At 39.9% G+C, this 16936-nt stretch overlaps 2 protein-coding genes across 4 annotated transcripts in view; one reads left to right on the forward strand and one right to left on the reverse strand.

The window, feature by feature from the left end:
* Positions 1-3364, forward strand: part of ABCA4 (ATP binding cassette subfamily A member 4) — a 129617-nt gene extending 126253 nt beyond the window's left edge. For both annotated transcript variants that reach the window (XM_060773968.2, XM_060773969.2), the window contains exons 49-50: positions 682-931; positions 1805-3364. In XM_060773968.2, coding sequence (XP_060629951.2) covers positions 682-931; positions 1805-1927 — 373 coding nt within the window. In that variant the 3' untranslated portion in view covers positions 1928-3364. The remainder of the gene's footprint in view (positions 1-681; positions 932-1804) is intronic.
* Positions 3365-4491: 1127 nt separating this feature from the next.
* Positions 4492-16936, reverse strand: part of LOC132774157 (very-long-chain enoyl-CoA reductase-like) — a 44426-nt gene continuing 31981 nt past the window's right edge. Inside the window, exons 6-13 of one of the 2 annotated variants that reach the window (XM_060773971.2) lie at positions 16176-16291; positions 15949-16054; positions 11110-11182; positions 10966-11009; positions 9393-9450; positions 7971-8059; positions 5674-5719; positions 4492-5580 (exon numbers count right to left, since the gene is read on the reverse strand). In XM_060773971.2, the coding sequence (XP_060629954.1) occupies positions 5453-5580; positions 5674-5719; positions 7971-8059; positions 9393-9450; positions 10966-11009; positions 11110-11182; positions 15949-16054; positions 16176-16291 (660 nt within the window). In that variant the 3' untranslated portion in view covers positions 4492-5452. Of the gene's footprint in view, positions 5581-5673; positions 5720-7970; positions 8060-9386; positions 9451-10965; positions 11010-11109; positions 11183-15948; positions 16055-16175; positions 16292-16936 lie in introns of both variants that reach the window. The other variant, XM_060773972.2, reaches the window with a different exon arrangement.

Raw genomic sequence — 16936 nt, forward strand, 5'->3', positions numbered from 1 at the left:
TCACCTGGCCCTCTCCCAAACAAGTGCTGCAGGTTAATTCTTGTTGCCCTTGCAGTAACAAAAACATTATTAATATGTATTTACACTACTCTCTGTCTTCATTACCCTGACACACCAAAATAAGTTTGGTAACTCCAAATATAGAATCATTTCACTGTTTCATATAGTGTATATTTATCTCTAAATCTAAAATAGATTGAAATACAAAAGAAGAAAACCTACTGAAAGCCATGAGATAAACTTTCATTTGTTGTATTCAGTAGACTGGGAAATAATGGTGCATGGCTCCTAATCTGTGGTTTTATTTGCACCACCTCATTTTCACATGGTAACACTGGAAATAGAAATGGGAGCTAGTACAGTTGGCTGTCCCTGATCACCAGTTCAGTTTCTGTTTTGTTTATTTAAGTCATTGCCCAATTAATAAAATTTCTGAAATACAAATTGAATACATTTGGAAACATCCCTTCGTGTTCCTCTATCTTGGCCAGGTCCTGGTGTCCTGCCCCCCCCCCCTTACTAGTTCTCACACACACACCACTTTTATATCTAGATGAAAGATCGAACAAACTATAGAAAGTTTCACATTTGGACAGAGGATCAATCGATTGCATTTCTTAAATGCCTCTACAATTGATCAGTATCCTTACATAAGTACCACATTTCTCCCTTCATTAACAGATATGGAGATGGTTACATTGTCACCATGAAAATGAAGGCCCCAAAACCTGGATTGCCTCCTGACCTGAGCCTGGCTGAGCACTTCATACAAGTGAACTTCCCAGGCAGCGTACAGAGGGAAAAACACTACAACATGCTTCAGTACCAGATATGCTCTTATTCACTGGCCAAGATCTTTCGCTTGATTCTCTCCAACAAGGACGTCCTAAATATTGAGGAATACTCTGTCACCCAGACCACCCTGGATCAGGTAAATTTAAAAATATACCGGGAATGGAAATGATCCATCAAATAAGTGCAAACAACGGAACTTGAAACCAGCCTAGTTTTTGCTTTGACAGTATTTAAAATGAAGGTTATATGCATCTAGAGTTGAAGCCAAAGCACATTTATCTGAAACTGCAGAGTAAAGGAGGACAAGTACTGATTTAAAGGGAAGATAATTATAACCAATAAATTTTAGTGAGAAAATATCTGCAACCTTTACCTGGCTAGAAGCCTGATTGTGAATTAAGAAGGTGTAAATCAGACTTGCAGGAATCACAACTGACTTCTTTAGTTGTTGCAGAGGTTGTAAGTCTGTTGGTTATGCAATGGTTTTTTTTATCATGTCAGAAGAGGCTTGAGAAACTGCAAGCTGCTTCTGGTGTGAATGAATTGGCTGTCTGCAGAGATGTTGCCCAGGGGACTCCCAGATGGGTTACCATCCTGTGGGAGGCTTCTCTCATGTCCCTGGATGGAAAGCTGGAGCTGACAGATGGGAGCTCACCCCATCTCGTGGATGCGAACTGCCGACCTTCAGGTCAGCAGTTGAACCGGCACAAGGGTTTCACCCAATGTGCCACTGCAGCTCCATGGTTGAAATCCCATCCAACGTCTTGTAAGTGGTATTTCTGCCAAATGTGGTCCAGTGAATGAAAATACATCCTGCATATCAGATATTTACATTACAATTCATAACAGTAGCAAAGTTATGGTTATGAAGTAGCAACAAAAATAATGTTATGGTTGAGGGTCACAACATGAGGGGTCACATATTAAGGAAGGTTGAGAACCACTGATCTAGAGTGTCGTAAGGGAAAGGCAGTTCTGATTGTACACTTTCCCTGTTTCCCTCCCATAGGTGTTTGTGAACTTTGCTAAACAGCAAATGGAGGATGAGGAGATTCCTCTACACCCTCGAGCTGCTGGAGCTAATAGAGAAGTGAAGGTGACCCCTGCTTACTGTCGGCAGGCAACGGCTTAGAGAAGCTGTGAAGCCACTGAAGCAAAATCTCTAGCAGCTGTGCTTAAGGATTCTTGCTGGGCAGATGGGTGTATTCATTTAAAGTTGGTCAGAATTCTCCTGTGATACAACCGTCATTACAAAATACAGAAGTCCAGTTTGCATGTTCATCACTTCCTGGTTTCATGCTGAACTAGGCAAGGGCAAACTTCGGTAGGCTGTTAGGAACTGTGGGAGTTGAGGTCCAAAACACCTGGAGGGTTGAAGTTTGCCCATGCCTGTGCTAAGCCAAAAGTGAAGAAACCACACAGATCTTACCTTTTCTTTAAAATGTAATTTACATTTTGTACACCATTAGGATTTCATACTAATCAAGCACAAGTCTTCTCTTAAATCATTTGCACTTCAGCGTAACAAATGTTTAAGCTATAGCTAAACAAGACCCAATTTCCCTTTTTATAGTTTCCAATTATGAAATGGTAAATTTTTATGGACAGTAATGTAAAGAAAAGATAACTCAGAACGTTTTATTTCATTTGAGGGGGAAACAATCTACTGTACTACAGGTTTATGGATTCACAGGAAACATTTAGTCTCCCGTGGCCTTCATTACATTTCTAGCACACTTCTGTTGTCTTATGGTCTCAACATGGTAGGAAAAAACATCAGCGGGTGACAAAGATTTCAAATCTTGGCTCACTTCAGTCTAATGAAAGTGATCAACAGTGGAGTTCACATGTGCCGTTTTCCCCACTGTGAAGACTCTGATATGAAGATTTAGTCTAAGCCTAGATCATCATTGTGTTTAACTGTGTGATGTCAACAGGAGAAACCATGTGAAAGAGATTCCTAAGGTGCTACTGACACCTTTTTAGAATCCCATAGAATGAGACTCGCACTACTTGTTAGATAAGTTTCAATGTTGTAAGTTGCTCTGAGCACTTATTGACGGTAAATATTTTTATATGAATGAATTTCTAGGGTTTTTTCCCCATTAATAGTATTGGAGAGGAGTGGATTCAAGTCCATTAATTTCATGTTATGGCTGTTGTCAAGCCAGGAAAGGCAATAGCATGTATATAGAGAGCGCCCTCATGAGATACCTGAGGGGAAGACAAAACCTTGTTTTCTGTTGTCTCAATGGAGAAGTCTTGAGTTAATGTGCAACCGCTTACCTGGAGAGGAGACACTGATCAGGGATGGAAAGCTTCTCAGTGATGGAAAACTTGTTTAAAAAACAAAACAAAACCAATTACTTAAAAAAGCAATGGGGTTTCTTAATTTGGAAGCCTTGAAGTATGGCGGAAATCTAGAGCTAGAACATTTCCAGCTTCTGCTTCAAGGCTTCCAAGGGTTGGTTAGATGGCCTGCAAGGTTCCTGCCAACATTTTGATTGTATTTTGTAAGTCACTTCCATTTTAAATAGAAAAATGATTAATAAATGCATATTACAATCCAGATTGGACCTCAAGACATTCATTGTGATTTGCTATTTTCCAGTACCTTAGGTAACATCTCCTAAACTACCTTCTCTCAAGGAGCATTGGCCATGTAACAAAATGTATGCTTTCATATTTGTGTCCAATTGTATTTGCTGTGCATACCAGAAACTTTTGTCCTATAATGCAAGGTAACTACAGAGTTCTGGGTCAGGGGTGTACAAATGTGCTCCCTGCAAAGGTGTTGTTGCAATCCCTGATTTTCCCACATGTCCTCCTCAACTATCTTTGTTTGGCAAAAAAGCGGGGAGAGGGAGGATGGAGTGAGAGAAAGAAGGAAGTCAGAATGGGAGGGAGGGAGGAAAGAAGACAGAAAGGGAGGGAAGGAAAAATAAGTAAACAGAAAAGGAGGGAGGGAGGGAGGAAGGAGGAAAGGATGGACCACGGTTAGCACAGCTGTTTAAATAGCCAGCTGCAGAAAATCTTGCAAACTGGAAGGTTAGCAATTCAAGCCATCAGTCAGAGTGAGCTCCAGCCATCAGCCCCAGTTTCTACTTACCTGGCCATTCTAAAACAGTAATGTGAGTATTTCAATAGGTACCGCTTTGGCGGGGAGGTAAAAAGGTGCCCATGAAGACATGTTGGCAATTCAATCAGGAATGTGTCCATGGACACCAAGCTCCATGGCATGGAAAATGGAACAACAGCACCTCCCCATGGCCGGAGTCGAGCACAGCCTCCAGATTCTGGAGACGGAAAAAGATGGGAATCTTTACCTCTGTTTATGTACTTTCTGTCTTTGTTAAATATATAATGGCACTGAAAGTTTGCTGTATATGTATTCTGTAGTCTGCTATGAGTCCCCTCAGGGAGATAAAGATTATGATTATTATTATTATTAGGAAGGAAAGAAGAAAGACAAAAAGAAAGGGATGGAGGGAGGGAGGGCAAACTGCCAGGAACAACCTTTTGTCTTTTGAAATGGGATGTAAGAACTCCCCAAACTTTTACGTTTTTTACAAAAATATCCATTTACATATGTTTCTTTCAAGTGCAGCAGGATTGTTTTGCCAGGAATTGAACAAAATCAAAATTTTCATTAACAAGCTCTAAATTGTCTTCCTACTTGTAATTATTTGGACTGAGTTCAAAATATAAGCTCGAGTTTATTGCGTATTCTCTTTACAAATAGTGGAAAAATTCTGTACATTGTTTCTAGACAAATAAATCTTTGTTGCTAAAGTCCTACATAAAGTCTGAGACAATATTGTCCCCATTTCTTCAAATGATTTCTCCAGAGCCTTCATGAATCATACAGACCACTATAGGCAAAATCATAACCCGGGAGAGTTTGACGGTTCTTTCCAATTTGGGAGACGTGGAATATTCTCTGAGGACTACGATGCAGCTTCAGTCTGTCTGCTGAACAAGTCTGCATACATCCCACTCTTGTGCATATTTCCTTGGAAGTAATTTCCCAAGACTAAAAAACACAGATAATCATGTGACACAGTCCTGGAAAATGAAATAGTATGGTCCCAACTGTTATCAAATTATTACCCTTAACATAAAATACTGGCTTTTCTCCATTCTAATAGCCTCTCTCACTAACACTACTATTGACATTTTAAAAGTATTTGCAAGAGCAAATGCCTTCTTGAGATAGTCCATGTAACTGTCTGTGCCTTGGCTATTATATGCAATCCCAACTGGAGACTTCTTTTTTGCATATCTCCCAGAATATGCAATTTGACGCATTTCCAGACATGGCAAACTGACATACTTCCTCCCTTAATTTTTTTGATGCCTCGCCAACCAGACTGAGTTAACTCCAAACATTCTTCACTACCAAGAAGAAAACCCGGGAGGGGGGCGGGGAAGGGAATTAATACTGAATTTCTGAAAACAAAAACACAAAACCCTGAGATATGTGGTCTTTGAACCCATGGTACTTCTCATAACAATAATTTTAGCATGCACTCAAATATTTCATTTACATTATCATTTCATAACAGTATCTTCTTTTTCTGCAGGTGTCTCAGTACGGTCCATTGACTTTGCTTCCTTAAAATTCAGGTTGGGAGACAAAAAAAAACCGTCTTGTTCTTCATAGTAAGAAAGGAATGATGGGCATTCTAAGGCTAGGGTAATCCTTAAATTCTCGTATATAGGTGCCATGTTTGTCTTTTGCCCAGACTGTCATCTGAATGAAACAGAGCAAGGTGAACAATCCCACTGCGAAAACACAAAGAGAAATACGGTCAGATTTTATAAAATACCCAAGTCAACATAATACTTTAAAAATTGAAAGCTAAGATTGTTATTCACCTGGTACGCACTGAGTCAAGATAGTAAAACCAATCCATGTGCCCAGCTGCAACAGCCAAAAAAAATTCAGAATTATTCACCTGATTGAAACTGCCAAAAGAACCAATGATTACATAAAATAGAGCTACTATTTGTACTGCTGTTCACTGCTTTGAGTATCCTTAACAGCAGAAAGTGGTACAAAGATAAATATAGTTATTATTGTTCCACTATCTGTTTAACAAACAAAGCAGTTGTGCACCTATTCAGAACATCAATCAGTATTTTTTCAGTAAGTGCATATAATCCTCACAGCCCTGCAGAGAGATAGCTAGACATTTCTGCATGCACCTCCTTCAATTCTGACAAGAGACAAATGTAACAGTCAGTTATTTTGGGTTTGCTTCACATATCAGCTTTTAAAACCAAATGGAAGAAGGATGCTCTGGGAAAAAGACAGTCCGATCATGCACCCCACTGGATAGTCAAAAATACAATTTGTCCATATCTACCTAGCATGCCTCCAAGAACTATAGGTAGGCGGCTACACCTCTTCCGATGTACGAGGGTTATCCAGAAAGTAAGATTACAAGATTTTTTTAATACAAAGAATGAATATATCGTACATGGATTGTAGCATATGTATTACATTATTTTTCCACATAATCACCATTTCGTTCAATACATTTTGTCATCCGTGGGATGAGTTTTTGATGCCTGTGTCATATAAGTTTCCCTCAGCCTTTTTCAGCCAGTTCGTCACTTCAATTTTCACCTTGTCGTCATCAGAAAAGTGTTTTCCACCAAGGTGTTCCTTCAATTTAGTGAACAGATGATAGTCACTGGGTGTGAGATCCAGGCTGTGAGAGGGGTGGCTTAAAACATCCCAACCAAATGAAGTCAACAACTCATGTGAGTGGTGTGCGGACGCACATTGTCATGAAGGAGACAGACTACTGCCATCAGCATGTGCTACGTGCCTTTTAACCTTACTTTCTGGATAACCCTCATATTTAAAAAGAGTTTCCCCAATAATTTATTCCAAATCTCATTAATTTCAAACCACAATTTGGGAATTTGGAAAATACAACTTCAGACCTCAGACATCACAAACTCTGTGGATGCCTGCCATAGATGTGGGTGAAACGTCCGGAGAGAATGCTTTTGGAACATAGCCATACAATCCGGTAAACTCACAGCAACCCAGAAAATACAAGTACTATGCATGTTCTATTTGTTGTCCTATTCTCCTTCCAAAGCAACTGAATCGACTGCAATTCTGGGTTCTGTATCTGAATGACTGTCAGGTCGGGACTTAGAATCCAAACATATAGGGATACATATTGCCTCTTCTATTAAGTGCAGATTTATACAGAAATTATATTCAAGGTGTTTCCGGAGGTATATTTTTTATCAATCACAATATTTAAAGACACCATTTCACTTTTGCCATTGCTTTTACCATCTTTTTCGTTCCACAATGAATCAGTTCAGGAAATAAAGGTGGAATAGCTATACTATGTCTTTTGGTTAATGCTAGGAGCTATCTATCAAGAAGTTCTTTGTTTTGCAGTTCCTTTGATTCATGTACATTCTTGTACTCAAAGATGTCAAAACTTCCTCTATATGCAAATGGAGAATTTATGTCATTTTACAGTATTCGTAAGCAGACAACCAACTGCAGGGTCTACCCTGCCTTTTGACAGACCTCTAAGATTTACCAACTGGAGCCTGGTGCAAAGAAAATAATCCCCAGAATTAAAAAATTAAACCCATGAATTTGTTCAGAGCATTAGCATTAAATAGAGCTCAGTCTTTCTACACAAACACCAGCTCATAAATATTTCAGGCTTCATTTCAGCATTTTTGCTGTGATTGTTAAATAATTGTGAATCAGACCAGTAAATCCATGCTGTCTGTTCCTAGGAGGCAGATCCAACTTTGGTATATTTTGATAAGATGGAGAATTTGAATGGCACATAACAATAAAATAATATAATGAAGTAATACTTATGGAATGGATCTAAGATAGTCCACCTATAAGAATGATGTATCTTAACCACTCTAAATATGTCTCTCTGCCTATTTCTTCATTGAGAATGTACCCTCTTAGCAGGTGTTAGAATCCCATTAGTTTACACACACATTTGCAAAGCATAGACTAGTGTTTTATCAACACAACCAACTTTTGGATTGCAATTCAAACTTTCAAGAGCCAGCAAAGTGTTGAAGTTTGCAGCAATTAAAAATATACAGCCCGCAACCAAAAATAAATATCACATTATTGCCTGATGATACTTTTAAAAACAAATACTTACCTCATAAGTATAGTTGGGGCAGGACACAAAATAAAATAGCCATGTGAACGGATTCTTTGTTGGGTAAGGAATCTTACAGGTCTTGGATCCTGTCAATTAAAATGTCCACACAGATATTTCAAAATGGCATCTTTTCTGGTTTATCTTTTTACACTGTCCAGTGTTTCCTATAGTATACGGGCTTAATGGGTAACATCAGTAATCTAAAGCTACGTGTTTTGCTCGTGTCTTGCATCTGTATAGATGTGTTGTTCGATGCAGATCAAGTGAAACTTAGACCTTTTATGAGGAGTTAGATAAGAAATAATAGTTTTTTCACTTCAGTTTGAAGTACGGTAGTTCTGTTACTGCTTTACCGTGGTGTCTGAAGTTGGATCTACACTGCCCTATATCCCAGGATCTGATCCCAGATTATCTGGCAGTGCAGACTCATATAAACCAGTTCAAAGCAGATAATCCAGGATCAGATCCTGAGATATAGGGCAGTGTAAATCCAACCTGAGGCAGCATCTGATCCAAATACAAAAGTCCAAAAGATCATCAGACTATGGCTGGATCTATATCCCAGGATCTGATCCCAGATTATCTGGCAATGCAGACTCATATAATTCAGTTCAAAGCAGATAATCTGGGATCAGATTTTGCGATATAAGTCAGTGTAGATCCAAACGAAGGAAGCATCTGATCCAAATACAAAAGTCCAAAAGATCATCAGACTATGGCTGGATCTATATCCCAGGACCGGATCCCAGATTATCTGGCAATGCAGACTCATATAATTCAGTTCAAAGCAGATAATCTGGGATCAGATTCTGCAATATAAGTCAGTGTAGATCCAAACCAAGGAAGCATCTGATCCAAATTAAAAGAAGTCCAAAAGAACATCAGACTATGGCTGGATCTATATCCCAGGATTTGATCCCAGATTATCTTCTTATCCCAGATTATCTGGCAGTTTAGACTCAAATAGTTAAGTTTAAAGCAGATTTGAGATCAGATTCTGGGATACAGGGTAGTGTAGAACCAGGCAGAGATGTTTTCACTGCTTCTAAACACTGGCCATTCAACAATGGTCCCAAGTGCCTCTTCCAGAGATCTGGTCAAGCCAGGAAGGATTAAATAAATACATAAATACTTCTAAACTGAATGAACTCCCAAAACAGCATAGTGGTCAATGATGTAGCACTGAGTGTTGTGGGTGTTCAGAGCTGACTAAAACCCTAAACAGAAGTATTTCAGACTAATGTGCCCTTGTAGTTCTCCTTTGCTGCAGGCCTAATTTCCAAAGTTTGTAAAACTTATTGTAAAACTCCAAACTTTAAACAGATTTCCTCAAAGACCCTTTAAATCCCATACATACATGTCCTCCTTTACTTGAGCAACCTTTAAGAGTATAACAAGAGAAAGGCACTCAGCTTTTACCATCTCTTCTCAGATTACTAAGCGCAACATGGATGGAAAAGTTTCCAGCTTCACAGGTCTGTTATGAGAAAAAGAGAGAGGGAGGGAGGGATGGAAGACAATGAAAACATGGATCACTCACAATTTATTTTCCCCAATCCAACAAGGCTAGTCCTTAAGCAGATCTTCCAAAAACCCCATTCTGTGTTTCCAGATCCCATTTTAATATACAGTCTAGGAGGATCCTATATGCCCATCCCATGCACACAGCAATGCTTCTACAATGTTTACCTGTTTCATCTGATACATAAACCAAAATATCCTAAATATACTTTGTCTTGTTTGATCTTAAGTTGCACCTAAAATGCCCATCAAAAGAGGCCTTATTCTTTTCATCTAAGCCCCTTTCTACACTGTCCTATATCCCCGGATCTGATCCCAGATTATCTGCTTTTAACTGGATTATATGAGTCTACACTGATAGATAATCAGGGATAAGAAGATAATCCAGGATCAGATCCTGGGATATTAGGGCAGTATGGATGTCTGCATTGTATTGTCCTATTTATGAAGGGAAAAGAGAAGGGTAGATAAGGATAAAAGACCCTACCTACTGCTATTTCAACTCCCCAGTCTCCTCCTAAAAAACTTTTCCCATTTGGGTTGCTGTGAATTTCCTGGGCTTTATAGCCATGTTCCAGAAGCATTCTCTCCTGACATTTTGCTCACATCTATGGCAAGCATCCTCAGAGGTTGAGGGGTCTGTTAGAAACTGGGCAAGTGAGGTTTGTATATCTCTGGAAGGTCCAGGGTGGGAGAAAGAACTCTTGTCTGTTTGAGGCAAGTGTGAATGTTGCAATTGGCCAGCTTGATTAGCAATTAATAGCCTTGCAACTTCAAAGTCTGGCTGGTTGCTTCCTGGGGGATCTCTCTTGCCTCAATCAGACAAAGGTTTTTTCTCCCACCCTGGACATTCCACAGATATATAAAGCCCACTTGCCTAGTTTCCAGAAGACCTCACAACCTCTGAGGATGCCTGCCATAGATGTAGGTGAAATGTCAGGAGAGAATGCTTCTGGAACATGGTCATACAGCCCAAAAAACTTACAGCAACCCACACTGTGCTTCAGTCAGACCACTTTTTACCTGTTCCGTCACTGGTGCTCTGATGCTGGTAATATATTTTCTTTAAATAATCTATATCCTGTTTTATTCCTAGCAGAGAGCCCAAGAATTACTAAACTTTCTATAAGGACAGGAAGTGGAAGAATCAAAGATCATACCTCCTACAAGGTTGCAGGAGATCTAATCTATCCTGGGATACTGTTCCAAGGACCACAGGGTTGTAGACTAAGGGCCCTTCCACACAGCCATATAATTCAGAGTATCAAGGCAGCATAACCCACAATATCTGTTTTGAACTGAGTTATCTGAGTCCACACAGCCATGTATCCCAGTTGAAAGCAGATAATGTGGAATTTTATTCAGCTGTGTGGAAGGGGCCTAAGAATGATTTGCTTGCTCCATTAAGGTCGAAGCTACACGCCAAAAAAGGCATTCCTTATATATTGTTTTAAATCCGCAATATACTTACAAAAACCATGATCAGCGCAAAGTTGACTTGTTTTTGTCCATAAGCTACAAAAAAAAAAGTTTTATGAAAGTCATGTTTAGCACTCAACAATCCCTGCTGGAATAATACATTCAAAATATTGTTCTAATTTATTTTGCAACTTACAGGGTGGTGTGTAAAGTGGGTGGTTAATATAGTAAGCAAGCCAGGCAGCAAATCCCCAATAATACGCACAGTTCTGTAAAACAAAGCATTTATGGGTGTGTTAATATTTTGCATTATGTAGAGCCATTGTCAACATTTTATCTTCGTACATGTTTGTATTGGCACATCTGTGTATGGAAATATGCAATATGCAAACACACATTTAAGGCTGGATCTATACTACCATACGATCCAGATTATCAAATTCACATTATCTCCTTTGAACTGGGGGTCCTTCCACACAGTCCTATATCCCAGAATATCAAGGCAGAAAATCCCACATTATCTGAGCGTGGACTCAGATAACCCAGTTCAAAACAGATATTGTGGGATTTTCTGCCTTGATATTCTGGGTTATATGGCTGTGTGGAAGGGCCCTGAGGCAACTTGGTGAAATCAAGGGAGAATAGATAAATAAATAAATAACAGATTATCTGCTTTGAACTGGATTAAATGAGTCTACACTGCAAGATAATCTGGGATAAACAGATAATCTGGGATCAAATCCTAGCATTTAGGGTAGTACAGATTCAGCCCTAGTGGTCTGCCTAAATACAATAAAAGCACCAGATCCCCTCTAATCTTGGAAGCCATGTAGCCCTTGGAAGCCCTGTTAATACTTGAATGGGAGACTCCCAATGGATACCAGGTGCTGAAAGCTCTATTTCAGAGAAAGAAATGGGCAAAACCACCTCTGTGTATTCCATGCTTAAGAAACCCTTTAAAATCTATTGGGTTTCCTTATATTGACAGGCAACTTGAAGGCCTGTACACACACAGGTACAGTAGAGTCTCGCCTATCCAACATAAACGGGCAGGCAGACCATTGGATAAGTGTAAATGTTGGATAATAAGAAGGGATTAAGGAAAAGCCTATTGAACGTCAGATTACATTATGATTGGGTTGTTGTTGGTTTTTTCGGGCTATATTGCCATGTTCTAGAGGCATTTTCTCCTGACGTTTCGCCTGCATCTATGGCAAGCATCCTCAGAGGTAGTGAGGTCTGTTGGAACTAGGAAAAAGGGTTTATATATCTGTGGAATGACCAGGGTGGGACAAAGGGCTCTTAACTGTTGGAGCTAGGTGTGAATGTTTCAACTGACCACCTTGATTAGCACTTGATGGCCTGGCAGTGCCTGGGGCAATCTTTTGTTCAGAGGTGATTCGATGTGCCTGATTGTTTCCCCTCTGTTGTTTTGCTGTTGTAATTTTAGATACTGGTAGCCAGCCAGATTTTGTTCATTTTCATGGTTTCCTCCTTTCTGTTGAAATTGTCCACATGCTTGTGGATTTCAATGGCTTCTCTGTGTAGTCTGACATGGTGGTTGTGAGAGTGGTCCAGCATTTCTGTGTTCTCAAATAATATGCTGTGTCCAGGTTGGTTCATCAGGTGCTCTGCTATGGCTGACTTCTCTGGTTGAAGTAGTCTGTAGTGCCTTGCATGTTCCTTGATTCGTGTTTGGGCAATGCTGCGTTTGGTGATTTTACAGATTAAGCACCAAAAGATCATGTTTTACAACAAATCAACAGAAAAAAGCAGTTCAATACACAGTAACGTTATGTAGTAATAACTGTATTTCTGCATTTAGCACCAAAACATCGCAATGTATTGAAACAGCTGTGGATCCGGACAGGAGGAAGACTGCATTGGATATTACAGAACATTGGATGCCCTAAGGTTGGATAAGCGAGACTCTACTGTAGTAGCACAGTGGATCATATAATCCCTTCCCTGCAACTAAATCCCCATCTACACTGCCATATAATCCAGTTTCTGTATCCAGATTATCTGCTTTGGTCTGAACTATATGGCAGTGTAGACTCATATAATCCAGTTCAAAGCAAAGTCTGGATTCAGAAAACTGGATTATATGGCAGCGTAGATTGAGCCTCAGATAGAAGATGCCAGAAGGACATTTTATTCCCCAAACTTGCAATGTTCTTATAGTTTTATTTTTACAGTAATGTGTTAAGAGTTAACTGTTAGTTTAAAAGGGGATTTAATCTGTCCTTTATGCTTCTTCCCTCGCCAGATGGAGCAAAATTGGAATTTAAATCTGCCCTTGTTACTATCTATAAATAATAAAGTAATGTTAGAGGTCATATTCTCACTTGTGAGAGACTACACTCAAGTTCTGCTTGTCACCTATGTCCTGAAAGAACTATCTCTCAAAAGCAAACTATCCTCGGCTATCCCTGTTTCGACCAATCCCAAGGCAGTAAAATATTATGAAAAGATGCTTCTCTCTATTGGACGAGACCCAGCACTAAATGGTTTAATTAATGTGAACAACCCTATTCAGGGAAAATACATTATATATTACAAGAACATATTCCCGGTCGAATAGCAAAGGTTTCCAGAATAAATGGTCTCTACTTCTTCTGAGATCAATAGCAGGAAGACAATAACTGGCGAGCTGCCACTGGGCAGTTTATTTTTCAGGCGCCTTGTCATTAAGCAGAAGGTTTAATCAGGACAAAAACTTTGCAACAGTAGTTGAAGTATCATCAAAGAGAAATATCAATGTAAAGATCATAGAGACCCTGTAGTTTGGAGTTATATCCTGGACCCAAGGAGTCCGTATGTGCATTTGAAAATTGTTCAGGAACTTCAGTTGGCTGAAAGAGCTGCAGTTGGATTGTTAATTCCATCGTGGCAACAGCTCTGCTGGTTGTTGGTCCGTTTGGGCCTCGGCGATCTGGAGAACTGTGTCTTGCTCTAAGACAGTCGTTCTCAACCTATAGGTCCAAAAATGTTTTGGTCTTCAACTCCCAGAAATCCTAACAGTTGGTAAACTGGCTGGGATTTCTGGGAGTTGTAGGCCAAAACACCTGGGGACCGACAGGTTGAGAACCACTAACCTAAGACCATGCCTTCCGCCCTACCATCATTGTCTATGTTTAGTAGGATGGAAAACAGGGCTTTTTCTGTGACTGCTCTTGGGCCGCCTTTGACGTGCTTCGATGGCAACCTGCTTACTCTAGTTTTGTAGTCAGAGGTGATTCCTAACCGCCAACCCCCACCCCAATCAAAGATAGTTCATAATCAGGGAAATCATAGTTTTGCCAAGGACACCAGGCTGGAATTGTATAATAAGAGCTAAGCTATGGCCAATCTGCAGAAGACTAACAACCACAACAAGGACCCTTCCCATGTTAGATGGTGGGTACATTTAATTGAGATTTCTTGAAACCCTGTCACAAAAGGCATTTGACCTTTGGCCTATCCAAGCAAACACCTTGAACCATGAGTTAATGACTGTGCTGGTTGTCCCTCATACCAGTCAATAATCTACAAACAAAAGTAAATAATATTTTATAAGCATGCCCTTTATCTCTGAAATCCCATCTTTCCTGCTCATTCTTGCTTTCTGTATAATCTTTGACTCACCTTTTCTGATACTGGACTTCTCAATCCCTGATTTGCCTTTACCATTGCTTTCCACTCCCTCTCCCATCCCATAACTATCAGCCCATAATCCCCTATCTCTCCCCAAAATCCTGGTCCCAACTGTGCTGTTTTATCCTAGGCAGGGCCCTCACAGACCCACCAATCCTCTGTGTATGTTTCCCCACGACCCCAAGGATTCATCCAGGAAGTAGTAAGAATAGTATCATCATCATCATCATCATCATCATCATCATCACCACCAGAACCAGATGACAAAGAGGGGTTGTGGGTGTCTTCTTGTGTGCCATGCTACACTTGTTACAATTTTAAAAAGCTATTTGGTGCTTTTCAGACAGTCTAAGAAATCTAAAAGAAATTTAAAATATCAACTCTTTACTATTAGAAAATGTAAGTATTACAGTTTACATATTTCAGTACATCTACATTTGATAAAACTGACTTATTAAACTCTTCCCGTGTAACAATGTAACTTGAATAGCTAGCTATAATTGTACTACATTATTCCATTATACATTCTACACAACATATATAATAATTGGGTTGTTGTGGGTTTTTTCGGGCTATATGGCCATGTTCTAGAGACATTCTCTCCTGATGTTTCACCTGCATCTATGGCAAGCATCCTCAGAGGTAGTGAGGATGCTTGCCATAGATGCAGATGAAACGTCAGGAGAGAATGCCTCTAGGACATGGCCATATAGCCCGAAAAAACCTACAACAACCCAGTGATTCCAGCCATGAAAGCCTTTGACAATATATATAATAATGTTTCCTAAAAAGAATTCCAGTCTACTTCAATTTCATTATCACTGCAAACGAATGCATTTCAAAGATGTAATTTAAGCACTCTTATCTTGTTTTCTGCTTAAACTATTTAATAGCACACAACAAAAAGACTAAAAGTGTTCAGGATGGATGTACTATGAAATACTTTTTACCTGCCATTCAATGCTTCCCGCCAACACAGGTCTAAATAATAGAACTGGTTAATTTAAAAACATGGTCTACAGCTAGCAATCTTGCAAAAAAGGGAAAATTAGCCCAATGTTCTGATCCGAAAGAAAGTGAACACAATAATGAAGTAGTCTTTATAAAACAGGAATAGTTGAAGAAACAGTAAAACCAATGGTAATCATTCCTTTTTTGGCGGTTGACTATGCCAAACTAGGTATCGCCTTGCAGCAGAAATTGGGAAAAGAAGAATTTGGAATGATCCAGCAGCACATCAAGAGGAGCATGCTCAGGTTAATGCACAAGGGGATTCTCGTCGTAAGGGGCAGCACTTTACCCTACAAACAGCACCCAAAACTGGGCCAGTAGAGTACTGCGGGGAGTGGCCAGATTGGATTTGAAATCAGGGCTGCAAGTAGATTTTGTGACAATTTACCTTAACAATATTCCTCAGTGGCATAGTCCCATGGGAGAACCGATGAACAAATATTGTTTCAATCAACCTTTTGATGTAGTGGAAAGAATGGCAGATACATGCCAAGCTAGAAACAGCAAGATAAAAGCATTTCAGAAAGCTAAAGAGACAAATAGGGCAAGACAATTGGGTTAAAGTTGTGATTCCCCCAAAGCAATTAACTCCTCTGGCCTTGAAGTGTGACTTACTTAACTACTGGATGTCGGCTCGTGGGAAACCTGTCATCCAGGCCATAGATAAAAGGCATGCGGAAATAAAACACAAAATAGATGAACAATGGGCCCGAATATTCTATTAGAAACACCTGAAAAAGAGAGAATAATTATTAGATGTCTCCCACAATCAGTCTCAGGGTACAGCCAGCTGCCAAAAGGTTACATGGGACTAGATTTCCCAAATTCAACATCAACTGCCAATCTCCCACTCACTATGGGCAGGAGCCCCTGGTTAAACCCTTGTGCCAGCAGACGGCCAATTCTCTCACACCAGAAGCAATCTGCAGTTTCTCAAGTCACTCCTGACACACACACACACACAAAAACTCACTATGGATGCTGAACCAACACTTGTAATGTGTCACAACTTGCACTACACTTGTAGAAGGCAATGGGGCATGTGAGCATTGCTAGAGCAGGTACCCTCAAGGATAGGCAGGTCCTTAATACCAATAGATGTGAACACTCACATGGATGTGAACAGTCCAGTAAATCCAGGACATTAGTGGGCAGTGAGGAACAATCTGGGAGGCCCTCAAAAATCTAGAGACAACCTTTAGAGATATGGAAAGGGGACTGAAAGACTTGGTGGAAGCTGTTCAACTAACCTTGGCTGGGCTTCTATCTGTGTGATAGTTACACGATTATAAACCGGAGTCATGATCTCATGAATGCTGAGGATTTGTCAACATGACTACCTCAAACTCATTTTTTCATTGCCTGAACTAAAGGCT

This window comes from Anolis sagrei, chromosome 4 (genome assembly GCF_037176765.1).
Source record: "Anolis sagrei isolate rAnoSag1 chromosome 4, rAnoSag1.mat, whole genome shotgun sequence".
Classification (NCBI taxonomy): domain Eukaryota; kingdom Metazoa; phylum Chordata; class Lepidosauria; order Squamata; family Dactyloidae; genus Anolis; species Anolis sagrei.